The 20,299-nt window shown below is 43.5% G+C and overlaps 1 protein-coding gene across 1 annotated transcript in view; it reads left to right on the top strand.

Moving 5' to 3' along the window:
* Window positions 1-9,316: 9,316 nt before the first annotated feature.
* cav1 (caveolin 1) overlaps window positions 9,317-20,299 on the top strand; it is a 32,472-nt gene continuing 21,489 nt past the window's right edge. The window contains exons 1-2 of the mRNA XM_079560431.1: window positions 9,317-9,386; window positions 17,013-17,180. Coding sequence (XP_079416557.1) covers window positions 9,354-9,386; window positions 17,013-17,180 — 201 coding nt within the window. The 5' untranslated portion in view covers window positions 9,317-9,353. The remainder of the gene's footprint in view (window positions 9,387-17,012; window positions 17,181-20,299) is intronic.

Below are 20,299 nucleotides of genomic sequence, written 5' to 3'. Positions count from 1 at the left end.
ATACCTGTTTTTGTAGCAGCTGTTCTCTTCATCTGATGTGTTTGCCTGGCAGAAACCGTCCTCATTGTGCCTTTATCTGCACAAACCCGTGTGTGTCTCTTATTTGTATGATGATTACGCTTAATCTTTCATGAAATATCAAAGGTTTTCATACCTAGACCAAGGCATTCAACTATTTCACGCTTTTCATCAGCAGAGAGATCCTTTTTCTTTCCCTTATTGCTTGAAAATGATGACACTGAAACACAATTTGCATAATAATTTGAACACGGTTTCCCTCATGCTTCTGTTTGATGAAATGTTATTCAATCTAAAAAAGCCAGTCAGCAAGTCAGACTTCTTCACAGGGACACAGGGGAACGTCCTCAAGCTCTTTCGGATCCAGGCTTGAAGGTGGGAAAGTTCCTCGTTGTTTATCCGGAGCCTCGTATCACTTTCCCTGAGAATCGAAGCAGCTGCAGAAGCAGGAATGTCAACAAACCAGATCCACCTGCGGCAGCTCGGCTTCGTCCCGCCGTAACATAACGCTGAGGTCATGCAGACGTTATCCTGCAGTGACAGACGGTGACACAGGAACCAGGAGGAGGAGGAGGCTCTGACTGAGATCAGGGAGGGAAAGCCTCTGACAGCGTTTCTGTGGTTTTCAGTGAAACCTGGTCAAACCGAGTCATTGCCGAGCGCACTTCCTGTTGCTGTTATAATGCATTCAGAGTGAACACGATGGAGACTTTTCTGTTCTGTTTTATTGCCTTAACCCCTTAACTCCCAACTGAACCGAGCACGTTTTCTCCAGTTTGGCTTTACCCCAGTCCAAAAGCTTCTGGGAAAAAGGGGTGAAAATAGTAGCAAAACTGAGAAGAAAACAATGATGGAAATGTGACAAAAAAGTGAGAAAACATTGACAAAAAAGTGACAAAAAATTTATGAAAAAGTGGCAAAAATGTCACAAAAACGTCACAAGAAATTGACCAAAAATTGACCAAAAAATGACAAAAATGTGACAAAAAAATTACAAAATGTGATCAAATTTTGACCAAAAAAATGTCTAAAATGTAACAGAAAATTGATATAAAAAATTGACGAAAAAAATGGACAAAAACTTTGACAAAAAATGTGACAAAATGTGACAAAAAAATACAAAAAATTGATTAAAAAAATTGACGAAATAATAAAAAAAATGTGTCAAAAAATTACCAAAATATGAAGAAAAAGTGACAAAAAAATGTGACTAAAAATGTGACAAAAAATGACAAAAAAGTGACAAAAATGACAAAAAAATGACAAAAACGTGACAAATAAATTACAAAAATATGACAAACATTTGATAAAAAATTGACCAAAAAAATGATAAACAATTGACGAAAAAATGAAAAAAAAATTGTCAAAAAATTACCAAAAAATTACCAAAATGTGACAAAATGTGACAAAAAAATGACAAAAATGTGATAAAAAATTGACGAAAAACCCAGCAAAAAAATGATGGAAAAAAATCTGATGAAATGATGAAAAAGATCCTCTCGGTTCAGGCGGGGGTTAAGAGGTTAATTGGTGCAGCCTTGTGAGGAAACAGGGCTACAAAACCACTGACTGATTGAGACGTCAGGGGTGAGTGATTTTAAATGTTCTGAAGCGTAGAAGGAGCTCTGGACTGAAAAAGAACTGCTGTTTTAGTTCTAACTAGTCCCTCTTTGTTACTGCCATGTCCTCTGGATCTTCAACTATAGCTCTACACACGATCTGTGCCAGGATCTCCCCAGTATTTAAGCTCATATCCAGTCCATACGTCAGAATAAAGGACTGTTATTTGTGCCAGTGGACGATGGTTATTCCAGGTTAGCATCGTTAGCTTGTTACAATCGCCTACAGTTCATTGTTGATGAAAAGTCCACGATAAACCACAAATGCATCAAGCCCGGCTCAGTGTGTGAACATCTCAAAGGCGGTTTTAGTTACCGCTTTATTGACGTTATTATACTTGTTTTCACGGGTTTTAAGCAGGTAAAATCATTGGTCCACAGCAGACTCAGCCAAAGGGTTGTACGTAAAGCCCAACAGATAATGGAGTGTCCGGACCATCCGCTCTTTAAGGAGTTTAACCTCCTCCCCTCCGGACGCAGGCTCAGAATGCCCTGTACTGGAGCTCGTCGGGCCGGGGCCTCTTTTATTCCAGAGGCTGTTACGAAGATAAATGAGCATATGTTGTTCGGTGAAGCTGCTGCAAATGAGGCTTTATTCGATCTTCTGCTGATGGTCTCTGAGCTCCAGAGCCGGACTGAGGATGCTGTGACTGTGTGATCTTATTGTTGTCTCACTGTGTTTTTGTGTTTGTTTTTGCTTTATTATGTGTGGACTCCTGCTGCATAATCATTTCCTTCAGGACAGTAATAAAGTTGACCCTTGAACCTGAACCTTGTTAGCTCGGACTTACTGACATGGCTGATGTTCTCACGGTGAAAACACAGACTGGATAAAGTTGTTTTGTGCAGAGAGAGATAATCAGAGGCTGTAAGTGGTTTTTACTGCAGTCTCCCAGGGACGGCTCACAGACCGCGGGGGCAGCGGCTGTGGGACTGGGAGACTGTTCAGCGGGGCAGTGTGAAGGCAGGAGGGGGGGCGGGGGGTACGAGGCCCAAACGTAGGGAGTCAGAACAGTCAAAGTCTGCATCACAAAACATCAGTATTCCTTTTTTAGAAGAAGATGAAGCAGAGCGAACACTACAAAAAGTGAATATCAAGCATTGGCTTAAATGACTTGAATTGAGGAAATGTCTCTTGTTTTGAGCGGTTTTCACTCATTTAGACACTTTTCCTGATTGGACCAAGTTTACTTTGCCTGTTTGAGGACATTTCAGACCAGTTCTAGGGTAAATCTCGCTTGAAATAAGAAAGTAAAATTGCCAATGAGATGAGATCGTTTTTCTTACCCCATTGGCAAAGAAAATGACCTGAAATAAGGACGAAATGTATCGAAACGAGTCAGAAACATCTCAGAACAAGTGAAATAATCTAGGACAAATGCCCAACAACTTCTTAACTAGTCAAAACAGCTAAAATTTGGATTATTATGCTCAAATTGAGATGTTTATACTGATCTAGGTAGTTACTTTTTGCAGTGAACGAAGACGCTCCGGCAGTAAGAACCGGGAGTTGTGAAGTTGAATGTTACCCATAATGCAACGCAAAACTCAGTCGCTCCCCTGCCCATCGGATGACATTTGGGGAAAGTGCCCGAACTGCCTAATGGGCGACAGAGCCCAGAGCCCTCATGTGATCTCTGCAACAAGTCCTTCAAGTCCATAAGACACAAGTGGGCGTTTGTTTTATCCCTGAATTACAGCATATAAGACGTCACTAAAACAGCGCCCCCAAGCTCCCATTGAGGGTATTACATTACATTTAACCCGATTCACAAACGACTTTATTGTACGTAGTGTCTCTGAACAACTGTGATGACGATTCCAAAACTCAAACGCAAAGAAATGAATCACAAACTTCAGCCCCACATGTGATGAGTGAGGACATAAAGCAGCTCCAGGTCTTCAGCCCTGACACACCTGGAGGAACTGAACGGGCTCTCCATCGCACCTCCCCAACCAGATACGTCTCCAGCTCCATCTCTCTCCTGTCACTTCCATCTCTGTCCTCAGACGTCCTCGTGTCTCAGACTCCGTGTCTCCCGTACGTCCGGTTGTCCGGTGACCGCGGCGAGCCTCGGATCCGCACCGGGTTCCAGAGCGTCTGATGTGGGGAAACGCCTCTCGTCATCCCGGTAAAGTCTGGCCTCGGCTCCGCTCGGTTCCTCTGGAGAACGTGCTCCAAACGTCCTGATCAAACTGAGGTCGTTCATTTCTCCGCAGTTTCGTCATTTAAGGATAAAACATCTAAACATCACAGCCGTGTTTAGCTCGCGGGTTTTTGAACTGGATTTGACGGACACGCGCTCCGTCCAATGAAAACTCGTGTATCAGACAGAGGTGAGCGCCGCCTCTGATTGGCTGGTGCGTGTCATAGTCAGTAATAGTTTTCAAGAATTACCATAATAACCTATTTCACGCACCAAAACAAAAAAAATGAAACAAAAGTCAACCTATTTATTCTACTAGGGAAATATCACATACACAAAGCCAAATTCTCACAATCCCATATTCAAAGTTCTCCTGATCGAGATTAAAAAACACATGGTATATATTAGAATATACACTTTTTAAGAATTAGAATCCCATGATGGGGAGTCCCTTTCCATTTTTTCCAAATACATGGCAGCTTTGATGTATTATAAAACAAGGAATTATTATTACTATTATTTTTTTCTCTGTTTTTTTTTTCTCTGTGTTTTTTTTTTTTTTTTTTTCTTCTTCTTTTTTTTCTTTTTTTTCTAGCTATAATGTATGAATTCGAACCACTGTCACAGCGTATCAGGTATGTAATAGCTCCTTTTGTTTGTTGATTTTATTTGCTACACAAGGGGGAAAAAAAAAAAAAGACTAAATATTGTGTGTAATAACAGAAATGTAAAAATGTACACGTCTGAAATGTAAAACCACACAATAAAGTAATAAAAAAACAAACAAAAAAAAAACACATGGACGTTACCAAACGTATAACAAACAAAAAATCAATAAACCTAATCAACATATGAAGAATTGATCCATTAATTAATGCTGTCATCTTCATTTCTGTTTAATTTGTGTTTTGTTTTTGTTATTATTGTTTTAGTGTTGTTTTGGTCACAGAGTTACATCATGGCTAAAAATGGAATCTGTAAAATGCTGTGTAAGGATAAACGAATCGAACATGAATGTTTAAGAATATAAGTTGTAAATAATGTATATATATATGTACAAAAATCATTATATTATAAACAGTCTGAAATAAACTGCTGCGTTCATAACTCTCGGAGATGTTTTATTGACTACTGTGAACTTAGCCCCTCATTATGCTCAAATTTAAATAAAACATGTCAACCGTTTGTGCTGTTTTGTGCTGTAAAAATCTTTGTTTGTGCTGTTACGGTTTTTGAGATGTTAATGATTGTTTTATTGGTCAGATCTGAGGTTTCCTGCTCGTTACAAAGTTCCAAAACGGGTCAAAATGGCGTCACCGCTTCCTCTACACCTGTGCTGTTTTGTGCTGTAAAGATTTCCGTTTGTGCTGGTTCTGTTTTCAAACTATTACAAACTTTAGAGCCTTGAGGCGTCACCCTCGTCCTCCTCTGAGGCGCGCACGTGTCAGAGGCGCACGGCAACACACACTGCAAAAAACAATCATCAATATCTGAAAAACGATAACAGCACAAACGAAGATTTTTACAGCACGAAACGGCTCAAACGATTGACATATTTTTCATTTAAATGTGAGTATGACGGGGCCGGGTTCACGCTAATGTTATATCGTCGTTATTTCACACTAGCCTTTAGCGCAGTGGTTCTCAACCGTTTGGAGCCGCGACCCCCATTATAACAGGTAAAGGGGTTCGTGACCTCCCCCCCGGGTCACACCGTGAGAAATAGGCCTACATCAGGGGTGCCCAAAGTGCGGCCCGGGGGCCAAATGCGGCCCTCAGACCAATTTATGGTGGCCCTCGGCCTCTTGCTGTATCGGTACACATCACCAGAGATGGACCTTTTTATTTGAAATGTAAGAATTCTATACAATTCTAACCGAACAACTAACATTTTACTGTGAGACTGAGCTGGCATGAAGATTTTAAGCTTAAATAGAGGTGTGGGGCACAATTTAAACCTCTGCTAGTCGAAGGTTTTGCGGCACTAACTACAGAACTACGGCCCTTCACCCTGTGTATGCTTCAATATGCGGCCCCCCATGAAAAAAGTTTGGACACCCCTGGCCTACATAATTCTTAAAAAGCAAAGAAAAAAAACAAATGGCTGAAATAAAATTCATCAAACTACAAACGAATAATGGCACTCTGGTAAAATAGCACACACATGCTACAATAAAACATTAGATTATGAAAATGAAAATATCTATATTTTATCTAAATGATCTGGTGACCCCCCTAATTTGTCTCGCGACCCCCTTGGGAACCACTGCTTTAGCGAGTACCCCTTTAGGAGTTTCCTCTGGGGCAGGATTCACAGTGAACATGATGTTTGCGACATCAAGGACAGGGCAGATCTGACTGTCCAGCCAGAGGTCACATGGGGTCACATGGGGTCACTGTGCACAGAGCCCATTGCATTATCCTCGATCCTTGTCTGCGTACACTGGCGTATGAAAGGGCTTTTCCACCAAGGTGTTGGTTCTGGGCTGGTTCTGGTGCCGGGTTGGTTCCAGACTGACTTGGTTTTCCACTGCTGTGCCTATTGTCATAGCAACGCTTTGGGAAGTCAACATCAAAAATGGAAAGTAGCATCTTACTGCAGCCACTTCTGGTTATAAACTACAGAAAAATAAGTTTATCTTTCAGTCCCAGCAGCCGTTAACATTTTGATTTCTTCTTTCTAACTCTTGTTTTAGCTGAAGAGCATAAAGCAAAACAACAGTTTCCTCCACAGAGACTGTTTCTGCTTCTCCAGGAAGTTCTGAGCACAAACTAACTAATATTGATTGTTTGTTGGAGGAGAAAGCCACGCCCCCAGCCGCTGACATCACTGGCGCTCGTTTCTTGGTCCAGCTTTTAATTGGTTCCCAACCGGCACCAGATTTTGGAACCAAGAGCCGGCGTTTTTTCAGTTGAAAAACGAAAGAACCGGTTCTGAAACTAGAACTGGCCCAGAACCAGCACCGGCACCAGCTCGGTGGAAAAGGGCTATGAGTGAGAGTGAATGGGTGACTGGCTCCTCACTGTAAAGCGCTTTGGGCCTGATAAAGGTAGAAAAGCACTTTATAAGTTGAGTCCATTTACCGGCTCATTGAGAAGATAAAAAGATACATAAAAGAAGTGTTTCCAAACTGATCAGCTGATGCTTGATAAGTTGTTCAGAGCCTTTTCCGTCCACTTTCTTCCACAGTGTAACTTTAAGAGATATGGTGAGGAGCTCAGGGTAGAGCCACTGCTCCTCCACGCGGAGAAACAGAGGATTTAAGGGAAATTGTGATCTTCCAAATCAACTGTTAACACACTGAGGCAGCGCTGTTTTGGGGATTTAGCTGTAGAGCCAACAATCCAGATCGTTTTTCATGATATTTGTAGCACCACAGCGTATTCTATGTCAGGGTTAGGCAACGTCAGGCCCGGGGGCCAAATCCGGCCCTCCAGCACAGAGCCTCTGGTCCACAAGATGATTTTGAGAAATATACAAATACCTGTCACACTAAAACTGCGATAAATAGTGTCTTATTATGGTGTATTTATTAAATGTCTTTGCAGAACATCCCACTCGGTCATATAGAATGTAAAACAGTGATTCTCAACTGGTGGGTCGGGGACTCAAAAGTGGGTCGCGAGCCTATAGGGAACTTTCTTTTAATATTTTCAATCTGAAACTCCACGGAAACACACTGGAGTCCGTTCAAATGTGTATTACTGGGTTGTTTTGATCATAATTTCAGTCTTAAAAGCAAATCTACGGCTTGTTCAATAAAAACTTGCGGTAAATGCAATATTTTATACGATATATGACAGATGACAGTTTTATTTGAGTCATACTTTGTCATTAAAGGGGCTAGATGCAAGTTGGCCATTTTATACTCACTGCTGCCACCTCAGGTCGTATGTGTAACTGCACCTTCTATATTAAGCTTGTGCGTGACGGCACTTCAGACCCAAGTTAAAACCCTTCTGAGTGACAGGGCAGGATTTTAGAAGCAGTTGTGGTGAACAGTTCTGAGCTCATTCTACACATTAGGACATGGAGGAACATGTAGGGGGAGGAACACACTTAATTTTTACATTTTTAAACTCCCTATAGTCCCTTTAAGGTAATGGCGTCTCGGAGCCGGACCACTTTAGAACCACTGATGTAAAACATTGGCATTTTCAGAAAATGATTCTTAACTTTTGGCTACAATGTTGAGGTTCGGCCCTTGGTGTTTTGGCCATGATGAAAATTGGCCCTTCATGATGCAAACTTGCCTCCCCCTGTTATATGTTATATCTATGGACACATGCTGTGGCATTGGAAAACAGTTTAATTCTACGTGCCTCGGTTTCTCTAAGCTAAACAGAGGCGAGTTTTGATGAAAATCACAGACTTTTTCTAGATTCTGGGATAATGTGTCTTTTATTAAACACTCTCCTTTCTGATTAACTCCTCTCTCCTCCTCTCTGGACACTAACGTTATGTGAAGATGTCTAAATATCTCAGTTTCAAGTCAGTTTTCAACGACATCATTGTCTCATGTTCTGAAACACGCGTGTTCTCGATCTCTCTTTATGGCGTGTTCATTTAAACAGCCTGGTTCTGGATTGAAGACTTTAACAGGATGTTTCTCAGCCGTCCTTGGACCGATTTTAACCATTTAAAAACTCAGAGAAATGTTAGAATCTCAACTGTTTTGATCTGTCCATGGGCCGCTATGGTGCAAAATGGACTGAACATTTCACCAGAAACAGCAGTTTAAGCTTTAAGGAAACAAAAGGCAAAAAGTGACGACAACACGGTAACAACACAAGGAGAAAGAAGGTCTTAGCTTTCAAACGCTGAACTGGAGAAAATGTTGGGGGTAAAGGTTAAGGCCTTAATGTGCACGGTTTATTCCATCACTTGTAATACTTTTCCGCTCAAACGCATCAGAAAGTCATGTCAGAATGTGTTTTATTGTGAAGCGACATTGACTCACTTTTCTCTCGTTGTGCAACATGTAAAACAAACCAGTCATAAAGTGAATAATAAGTCCATGAGGGAATGCGAAAGTGAACAGGTAGTAAAATCCCCAAAGTGTGAGGACAAAGGAGTCCTGTGCGGCGGACGCGCGCGCGGAGCGTAACAGTAATGGACTTGTTGCTGCACAGCTCGCTCCTCAAACCTCGCGTTAAACTCGCCCTGGGCGCGGACTGTGCCACTGGAAAGAATGCGGTGATGCTCTGTTTTCTGTCCGTGTGTCTCCCCCCCTCTCTCCTCCCCCGCTGTCCCCCCCTGCCTCTGTTTGCTCTGCGGCGCTTCCCCGAGGCTACACACACATCCACCCGCACCTTTTCCGCGCGCCTTCTTTTTTTACGCCCACATTTCCAGCGAACAGCCCCGCTCCCTGTGGCCCCCCCTGAACCCCCCCGGCCCTTCCCCTGTCCCCTCACACCGCGTCTCCCCGAGTTTTGCTTCCTGATTCCCGGCTGACAGCGGCTCGTGTCAGACCTCCCCCGCCCCCCCCCCCCCCCCCTCCCTCCCTCCGCTCTGCGCGCTCGCCACCGCTCGTCCCGCTGCTGCGCATTCGCTCCGCGGCCGTGCACTATGACAGGAGGGCTGAAGGACGGAGAACCAGAGGTGAGTCCGTCCGCTCCTCTCGCTTCTCCCCCCCCGCTGTGGCGCACTCGTGAGGCATGTGAGAGCGCGCTGGGAGCCGTTTAGAGGCTGGATGTGAAGTTTTACCTGCGCCCTTTATGCGCCTCGTGACCGGGGGCACGGGGCGCACACTTTACGCACAGCAGCGTCAGGTCGATCTTTTCATCCATGTAGACTTTTCATGTATAACTCGATGTTCACGCTTTTTTGGCTGATTCTGTGTTTACTTTAAGTCTTGTTTTGACACAGTTTGTTAAAAGAAAGTTTAATTTAACGTAATGAAGTGAAACGGTCTCATATTTAAGGCGTTTATGGAACAGTTCATCACATTTATCCCTCATGTCCTGCCGCTCTGGCTAAAATAAACAAAGCAGCCGCAGCTTTAGGTGAAGTTTCTTACTCTTCCAGCCAATAGAAGATTGAAATGAGAAGTCTGCAGCCTTTACCCCAGTGTGACGCCTCATTTGAAAGCTAAGACCAACAAAAACGTGATGAAAACACAAACAAAAAGGATGAAACTGTGACAATCACAACGAGGAAGAAGCTTAGTTTTGTAGGTTTGCTTTCAACTGTCACTCGGTCTTACCCCCCACCTTCTTTTCTCCTGTTCGGCTTTACCCAAATCCTAAAGGCCAGTGTCATGCCTCATTTGAAAGACCTACAAAACTAGCCAAAACGGGTCTTTTTTCCTTGCGTCGTCTACACTTTTTTTTTCCATTTTGGGACTTTTGGGAAGGCGTTTGGAGACGTTCTCAGCCCAGACTCCCCTGAGGAAGCTCCGGGTTTGGTTCATGGAAACTCCGACTTCCCGGCGCTCCCCGACCGGGCTCCGTTCGGTCACTGGCCGCGGGTAACGTCACGCCTCCCGACGCAAAGCACATACAAATTAGCGTGTGCGCGGCCCTGGCAAGACGGCACGGAAACTCCGGCGGGATTCACTACGAGCAGTCTGGTCTTAAAATGAACCCGGGGGGCCTGGTGTGAGGGAGAGCGAAGAGCAGCCGCTGCACAGGAGGATTCACCAACACCAGTAAAGTCACGGAGAGTTGGGAAAGAAGTCTTTTAAGGAAATCCCTCATGAACTCGTCGTAATGGTCTTAGATTCGACTCATAGTCTGAGACACAGGACGACAGAGTAAACATTCAGCCTTCTGCCAGAGGTTGAGTTGCTGATGAAGCTTCTGCACTGCAAAAAGTGAATATCAAGCATTGGCTTAAATGACTTGAATTGAGGAAATGTCTCTTGTTTTGAGCGGTTTTCACTCATTTAGACACTTTTCCTGATCGGACCAAGTTTACTTTGCTTGTTTGAGGACATTTCAGACCAGTTCTAGGGTAAATCTCGCTTGAAATAAGAAAGTAAGATTGCCAATGAGATAAGACCAACTTTCTTACCCCATTGGTAAAGAAAATAACCGGAAATAAGGACGAAATGTATCGAGACGAGTCAGAAACATCTCAGAACAAGTGAAATAATCCAGGACAAATGCCCAAGAACTTCTTAACTAGTCAAAACAACTTAAATTTAGATTATTATGCTCAAATTGAGATGATTATACTGATCTAGTTAATTACTTTTTGCAGTGCGAGTGCTGAAACTATCCGTCTCTTTTCACAATTGAAGAGCCGTTCATGAAAGTCACATCACTAATAATTGACTGTGCATCACAACGCCGCCCAAGAAGTGACTTCCTGTTTGGATCCGGCTCGCCAAAATAAAAGCACCATCGTATTCATTAGTTCAACTTTCAACAGACAAAACACTTTAATTATTTTCTTGTAATGTTGCAAGTACCTGCTGAACTAATCAATGAGACGAGCTGAGTGCTTTTATTTTGGCGAGCTGGATCCAAACAGGAAGTCACTCCATGGGCAGTTGCCTGTTAGAATGTTAATCGCCAATTATTACTATTATTATTATTTTCCAGTCATACTTTGCCTAATCCAGTCCAGGGTCATGAGGAAGTCCAGTCCATGTTTTGCTGTTACCATGGCAACATGAGCCTCAGCGTGAGTTAGACATAAATATACAGTTTGTTATGCTGCTTTTCATTCATAGATACAGACGGGACTGGAATGGCCCATATATGGTCATTTTTGAAAACAGTTAAGGTACAATTTTGAAAAAATGAAAATGTTCTCTAATTATTCAAAAACTACTTTAACAAACGCTGAATTATGAATATAGTTTTCTACTAAATAAAGATACAAAGACATGGAGATGAGCAAAGTGGTTCAACAGCCCATAAATACATAAATAACGGAGAATGCTAACATGATGCTACATGTTAGCATCGGGCTAATGCTAACGGTTAGCTAGCGCTAGCTACCACTGTCATTTTTTCACTTCTACTGAACAATCTGCTGTGAGAAAATATCCATATGGGCCCGATTTACACTTGACTTTATTTGTATGTGATAAATAAGTTCATATTCCACCAGAAAATGTCTAAAAAGAGGGAAAATTGTGTTTCTCTAAAGATTCTATTTTCCCCCTCAGCGAAGCCACGCCTCCTTCTATGACGAGATGCCGTCTGTATCTATTAAATTCATTTCTGTTCATTGAAGGGGGCGTGGCCTCGCCGAGGGGGAAATAGAATCTTTAGGGAAACATAATTTTCCACTTTTTTAGCCATTTTATGATGGAATATGAACTTATTTATCACTTAAACAATGTCAAGTGTAAATCGGGCCCATATGGATGTTTTCTATTATCATTAGCACAATGCTAGCATGTAGTATCATGTTAGCATTCTCCGTTATTTATGTATTTGTGGGCAGTTTAACCACTTTACTCTCCATGTCTTTGTATCTTTATTTATATTCAACTATATCAATAATTCAGCATTTGTTAAAGTAGTTTTTGAATAATTAGAGAAAGTTTTGATTTTTCTCCAAATTGTTTTCCCCCTTAACTGTTTTCAAACATGACCATATGGGCGACTCCAGAGATGCCGTCTGTATACCTAAACGATCACACCAAACTCTCCATCTCGCTCCAAATCACCAAATCCATTGAAATCTTCTTCCTCGGTGTCACTTCTGAACAGTCGCCGCGGCAACGACCTGGAGGCGTGGCCGCACCGCTGACGAGCCTCTCCCGGCAACACGTTTTCCAAGCTCTCATTGGTGAACTCGATCCTCTCGCTGTGGCTGGAAAAAAACACGATTCTTTCACACCTCAGCTCCTCAACCTTGAAAGAACATAAGTGTGACATATGGAGCGATTTGGACTTTGTAAATCGGTGTTTATTTCAGATTGGAAGGTTCAGATGAAAAACTAAAGCCTCCCTGCACAAACAGCTGATGTCACACATTCTTCCCGTCGCCTGGTTTTTAGAGTCGGCCTTAAAACAATGCACGAGGCCCGACATTCCTGTTCCAGAACCGGCGACGTTTCCCCTTAAACCCGATTTATGAGCGTCTTCACACAATCCCGTCGCCGTGGAGACAGACAGGAGCGCCCGGGTCGGTTTTAGTTTCGAGGCGCTGCAGTGAAAACATGGAGCTTTCTCAGAGTTTAAAACATATATCATACAACATATACCAGCAAAAAAACAAAAAAAGATCTGATGCTGGAGGTCCGGGAGCTTTAACCTCTTAACCCTTATTGAAAAAAAACGGAGAAGAAAACAAGGATGAAAACGCAACAAAAATTTGACAAAAATTTGACAAACATTTGACAAAAAATTGACAAAGATGTGACAAAAATTCAACCAAAAAGTGAAAAAAATAAACAAAAAAGAGACAAAAATTCAACAAAAATGTGACAAAAAATCATCAAAAATGTGACAAAAATTCAACAAAAATGTGACAAAAATTCATCAAAAATGTGACAAAAATTCATCAAAAATGTGACAAAAATTCATCAAAAATTTGACAAAAATTTGACAAAGATGTGACAAAAATTCAACCAAAAAGTGAAAAAAATAAACAAAAAAGAGACAAAAAATTCAACAAAAAAGAGACAAAAATTCAACAAAAATGTGACAAAAATTTGACAAAAATGTGACAAAAATTCAACCAAAAAGTGAAAAAAATAAACAAAAATGTGACAAAAATTCAACAAAAATGTGACGAAAATTCAACCAAAAACTGAAAAAAATTAAACAAAAATGTGACAAAAAAGAGACAAAAACTCAACAAAAATGTGACGAAAATTAAACAAAAATGTGATGATAATTCAACCAAAAAGTGAAAAAAAATTGAAAAAAAAATTGAACAAAAATTGAAGAAAAATGTGACAAAAATTCAACAAAAATGTGAACAAAAAGAAAAAAGGTGGCACAACACAGCAACAACGCGAGGAAAAAGATCACTTTTGTGGGTCTTAGCTTTCAAATGAGATGTTACAGACCTACATAATGGCCAAAGAGGACAGAATGCACTTGGTTCAGGCGGGTGGTAAGAGGTTAAGAACCATTTTCTGCCAATATTTTACATCAGTGGTTCCAAAGTGGTCCGGCTCCGAGACGCCGTTACCTTAATGACCAGCTGCGACCCAAATAAAACTATCATTTGTCATGTATCATATAAAATACTGTATTAACCACACAACAAGCCGTAGATTTTCTTTTGAATCTGAAATTATGATCAAATATGAATTCTAACAGACTCCAGTGTATTTCCCTATAGCCTCTCGACCCACTTTTGAATCCCGACCCACCAGTTGAGAATCACTGTTTTGCATTATATATGACCAAGTGGGACGTTCTGCAGGACATTTAAAAAGTACTCTATGAAAAGACACTATTTCTCGCATGTTTAGAGTACTTTAACAGGTATTTGAGCCCTTATAATAATGCTTCTCAAAATCATATTGGGGCCAGAGGTTCTGTGCTGGAGGGCCGGATTTGGCCCGCAGGCCTGGCGTTGCCTACCCCTGATATAGACCCATGACATGATGATTATTGCTCAATCTTATATTAGTTTCACATTTTCAGTTACAGAATTACAGAAATAAATGTACTTTTTCATGATATTCAAGGGGCGATGCACAAATAAAGCTCTTCTCCTTCTTAACCGAGCACATTTTCTCCAGTTTGACTTTACCCAAATCTAAAAGCTTCAGAAAAAGCATCAAAATAGCGTCATGAACGAGGCGAAAACACACAAAAAAGCGCTGAAAAAAAGCGACAGAAAAACGCAGCAATGTGACGACAAAGTTACGATCACGTTTGTTGGTCTTAGCTTTCAAATGAGGCGTTACGAACGAGGAAGAAGGTCCGTGTTGTGACTGTCAGCGTGATATCACAGGTCGGGTTTAAAGCCGCAGAATCCGACAGAGCTCAGAGTCTCCTCCGTCTGAGCGGCACCTGGCCACGCCCCCCCCCCCCAGCCCCTCCCCTCGCGGATGAAGCGTTTACTCCCGTTGCCGTAGCGACGCCGTGGCTCGCGTCCATCGTTTCTTCTTTTTATCTAACGGAAGAACAAGCCCGGACGGAGTCATTCCAGCTCCGTGTGTCAGCGGGGAGAGCGTGTCCCGTCAGATCGAGAGCAGGGAACAGGGCGCCCGATGCCCCGCCCCCCGCTCTGCCCGACGCCCCGCCCAGCGCCCCGCCCGACACCCCGCCCAGACACGGAGGATCAGGGAATGTCGGGCTAATTAACCCACAGGACACCAGGGAAATCCAAAACATCCATCAACAACACTGGACATCATTGTTACCATTGTTCTCCGGGACACGCAGGATCCTGTGGAATAAAATATCCAATAATATAAACCAGGATTAAAACGCACTGAACAGGGAATAAATGGGGCTAAACCAGCCTGGATGAAATGGGAACAAACTGGGATTAAAGTGTGTGGAATTGTCAGATCTTGCAGGAGCCTTTGTCTAAAATATGTTTAAAGCAGAACTAAGTAACTCGTGCCCCTAGAGGCCGTAAGCGCCACTGCAGGTTGTGTTTTTTACTCTATAATTGTCCGTGAGAGTAAATCCTACACTGACAGAAAAGACAAAGGGACAGAGGGATGTTGTTCATGTAATCACACAATGGAGATCATTTGTTTCACTCAGACGTGGCTGTAAATACTGTTTAAGTGGAGCTAGCCCACAGTTAGCTTTGCTCGTTAGCCTGTTAGCTTCTTCTTAGTGATTCCCTTTCATAATCACCCCCCAGGTAGAAAAGGTAGAAATTGTCAAAACAGATGAAATAAAAAGTTTTGCTTCTTGAACATGTCAGGTTTCTGCTCCTCACAGGTTCATGCTTCGTGTAGTGCTGCTCTGTGCTAACATGTGCTGTATGTTCTAATCGGCCTGATCGCTGCTGTTCTGCTAATAAACAGTTGAAAAGTGCTTCCATGAATCTGTGAATTCGTGACAGGTAGTACTTAGTTCCATTTACTCAAGAACATGCAGTAAAGTAACTTCTGAGAGTAATTTAGTTTGACACGACTGAACTCAGTTACTTTTCTGATCTTACTTTAGTACTTATTTTGTGGCTTCTGTTGACAATGATTTCAAAGTAACGTTACTGTCTTACTTGAGTACATATTTTAGCTACACTGCCCACCTCTGATTCTAGTGCGTGGTTTAAAGGGCCTCACAGTGCGAGCAGCGTTTCTTATCTGACTTCTGTTTTGGTACCTTTACGTACAAGCCTCTCCCTCTCTCTCTCTCTCTCCCCTCTCTCTCTCTCTCTCCCCTTTCTCTCTCTCTCTCCTCTCCCTCCCCTTTCTCTCCCCCTCTCTCTCTCTCCCTCTCTCTCTCTCTCCCCTCCCTCCCCTTTCTCTTTCTCTCTCTCTCCTCTCTCTCTCCTCTCTCTCTCTTCTCCCTCTCTCTCTCTCCCTTCCCTCCCCTTTCTCTCTCTCTCCCTCCCCTTTCTCTCTCTCTCTTTTTCTCTCTCTCTCCCCTCCCTCCCCTTTCTCTCTCTCTCACTCTCTCTCACTCTCTCTCTCTCCTCTCTCTCTCTCTCCTCTCTCCTCTCTCTCTCCTCTCTCTCTCTCCCCTCTCTCTCCTCTCTCTCTCTTTCTCTCTCTCCTCTCTCTCTCCTCTCTCTCTCTCCTTTCTCTCTCCTCTCCCCCTCTCTCTCCTCTCTCTCCTCTCTCTCTCCTCTCTCTCTCCTCTCTCTCTCTCCTCTCTCTCTCCTCTCTCTCTCTCCCCTCTCTCTCCTCTCTCTCTCTTTCTCTCTCTCCCCTCTCTCTCCTCTCTCTCCTCTCTCTCTCCTCTCTCTCTCCTCTCTCTCCTCTCTCTCTCCTCTCTCTCTCCTCTCTCTCTCTCTCCTCTCTCTCCTCTCTCTCTCTTTCTCTCTCTCTCTCCTCCCCCCCTCTCTCCTCTCTCCTCTCCCCCTCTCTCTCTCTCCTCTCCTCTCTCTCTCTCTCCTCTCTCTCCTCTCTCTCTCTCTCCTCTCTCCTCTCTCTCCTCTCCCTCCCCTCTCTCTCTCTCCACTCTCTCTCTCTCCCTCTCTCTCTCCGCGAGGCCCCCTGGTGGTGAGGGTGTGTCCCTGGACCTGCCCCGTCCCTGCTCCTCCTCTGCCGCTCTGTTCCTCTGCTCACTGCGCTCCTCTGCACAGCTCGGTGGTGCCCGTGCGTCCGTCCTCCCTCTCACTCCTCCCTCTCACTCCTCACTCCTCACTCCGCTCTCTCCCTCTGCGCTTCTCCCGCAGGAGTTTCTGCACTCGCCGTTCATCCGCAAACAGGGCAACATCTACAAACCCAACAACAAGGACATGGACAACGACAGCCTGAACGAGAAGGCGATGGAGGACGTGCACACCAAGGAGATCGACCTGGTCAACCGCGACCCCAAGCACGTGAACGACGACGTGGTCAAGGTAAGCGCGCCCCGTGCGTAAAGACTCGCTCCATCCACGGCGCGTCCGTGCGTAAAAGCGCAGCCAGATCTCAAACCTGTGTTGTGTGCGCGCGTCGTGAGCGTTGCGAAGAGGGTTGTTGCAAATGAAAGTGCGCGTGGGACCTGCTGTCAGTGCGGGGCGCGCGCTCTGCTGCCTCTGCGCGCGGGATATGCCTCTATTTGGAGACGGGACAGCGGCGGCAGCAGTGAGGGATTAGCGGAGGAGTTAAAGGGATAGACAGTGATTTGGGGAAGATTTACGCAGTGGCGAGTTTGTGATGAAGTGTTTGAGAAATGCATGAAGGGCTGTCATTGTTTTAGAGTAAAAACATTGTAGAGAATGTACTACAGAGAAGGTGAAACTTTAAGCAGTAAGTAAGAAGTAGCAAACCAGACATGGAGAGTGTGCTTTAAAAAGCTCCAGGAGGCAAAGTCTGTTCATGTTCCAGGAGTGGCATAATCAAAATAATGTGCTCTTCCCCAAAGAATGCATTGTTCGCTCCAATAAAAGCGCGTGAGCCAAAAGAAGTGGCGCTCGTGGAGATGATTAATCACGTCCAGAACAGTGCAAACGCTGCGGGAGTTTGAATCCTGTGACGGTTTTTTTTTTTTTTTTTTTGTCAGATGTTTAAAGTGACGTCATGAGGTGAACATGTCGCTGGTTTTGTGCCGCGTTCCGGGGGGATTCCCTGCGGACTCTCGTTTTAGACTCAAATGACGTCATCACGAGCTTCTTTAAATGAATGTATCCGAGTAGTTCTGACAGTGGGTGAACCTCCTGTGGATGTTTACATGTTATGGCTAAATAACTATATGATGATTGGTTGAGTGGAAACTGTTTACTGGTTCTTGTGATTTGAATAAAGATCAAACCACATTTAATGAGCAATTTAAGGCAGAAATGTAAGAAATTCCAAAGGGTTGACTCACTGTTTCCTCCCACTGTAATTGTGCTTCTGGAAATAAGTCACATTTTCTTGATTAAATATCTGGTCACACTCTCCTTTTACCCGTAATATGAAAAAGAGACAGAATTAAAGTCAATTCAACTTCATTTCTTCCACAATGAGTGCGCCCCCGCCTTAAAGCAGAACTAAGTAACTTGTTTACCTTAATAAATCCTTCCCGTAGTCCCTCTGGGGGTAATACAAGTGTTAAAGGGATGATTGGGGGGTCTTTCATCTCCCCCTGGTGTCTCTGGACAGAAAACCACAATTGCAACTTTCCCCAATACACACTAATGGGATCATGAAGAAGCTAACAGGCTAACGGGCAAAGCTAACTGCGGGCTAGCGCCACTTAAACAGTATTTGCAGCCAAGTTTGACTGAAATAAATGAGCTCCATTGTGTAAGTGGATGAACAATATCCCTCTGTCCCTTTGTCTTTTCTGTCAGCGTAGCATTTACTCTCACGGACGATTACTGAGTAAAAAACTGCTTTAGCTTTATTTGTAAGTGACAAAAGCTTCATGCGACAGATGAAAACGAGCCCATATTTAATTAACGTGTACTTTTCAATGAGTTTCTTCTATTTTGTTTTGAGAATGATGTATCTTTTTCCTCACTTTCATGACGTATTTTCAGAACATTAAAACATAAACCGGACTTTCAAGCTCGTGTTGAGTATAGTCAAGTATTTCCACCAAGTACTTCAATACTCTAATACTCAGGTCACTGTGGCATTGTTAAAAACAGACCATGTTTCTGTTTTTCAAAATATAGCTCATTTTCCTCCAGGTCGAACCAGGAAGTCAGAGGCTACATTAGCACAGCGTTAGCTTTAGTAGCCTGCCCTCTGTCTCGCTGTGAACTCCGACAGAGACGAGCTTCTAGTTTTGACATTATTTGACCTTATTTACACGTTAGCCAGAGTGTTGTTGATTTCTGGAGATATATATATATGTTTTAATTCATGCAGTGCTTATATTTGAAGAGTTACGTGGTGCTAGGCTAGTGCTAGGCTAGTGCTAGGCTAGTGCTAGGCTAGTGCATGTCTATGGTAACTAGTAGCCTGCATTAAAAGCCTCTTCCTCCAAACGTTGCCATATCTGATTTGTAGAAAGCTCCTTTGTGAATTCCACGTGTAGTGATGCGGCCGCAGGTTAACAAGTAGATCCGGTAACCGAGCAGATCACTCCGCCGCCGCGTAGCTACAACCAGGAAGCTGCTCAAATATAAGTTCTTTTAAATCAACACAGACATTTCTATGGTTTGTCAGGCGCACTGTGCTCGGGTCAGACTGTTTTTAAAGCAGGCTACTAGTTACCATAGACATGCACTAGCCTAGCACTAGCCTAGCACTAGCCTAGCACCAGTAAACTCTTCAAATATAAGGACTGCACGGATAAGTGATTTGCCTCAGGCGCACTGTGCTCGGGTCAGACTGTTTTTAATGCAGGCTAGCTGATACCATAGACATGCACTAGCCTAGCACTAGCCTAGCACTAGCCTAGCACTAGCCTAGCACCAGTAAACTCTTCAAATATAAGGACTGCACGGATAAGTGATTTGCCTCAGGTGCTCTGTGCTCGGGTCACACTGTTTTTAATGCAGGCTACTAGTTACCATAGACATGCACTAGCCTAGCACTAGCCTAGCACTAGCCTAGCACCAGTAAACTCTTCAAATATAAGGACTGCATGGATAAGTGATTTGCCTCAGGTGCTCTGTGCTCGGGTCAGACTGTTTTTAATGCATCACTCTTAAATCCTGTTCTTGTCACTTGTGTCATTGTGTTTTTATTGGCACATTTTTGTCGCTCTTTTGCCGCTCTCTTGCTTTTAGATTTGGGTAAAGCCAGACTGGAGAAAACATTACATTTCTACAACAGACTCAAGGACTAAACTCACTCCACTGCTGGGGTTATAGAGACAAACCCGTTGTAAATGTAACTTTCCCGAGGCTAAACTGTGGCCTGGCACTCGCGCAGAGCCGCCCCGCCTCGCGCCCTAAGTAGCAGAAAGCCTGAGCGTTACACAGGCCGGGATCTGGCGTTTGGATCTGGCGTTTGGATCCGCCTGTGGGAGCGGCCCCGGTGCCAGCTGCCTCCAGCTCCACAGCAGGTTTATCTTACGCCCGGCTCTTTAGCTTCACTTTCT

This window comes from Gobius niger (assembly GCF_951799975.1).
Source record: "Gobius niger genome assembly, chromosome: 7".
Classification (NCBI taxonomy): Eukaryota; Metazoa; Chordata; class Actinopteri; order Gobiiformes; family Gobiidae; genus Gobius; species Gobius niger.
This window is presented reverse-complemented; position numbering and strand designations above follow the sequence as displayed.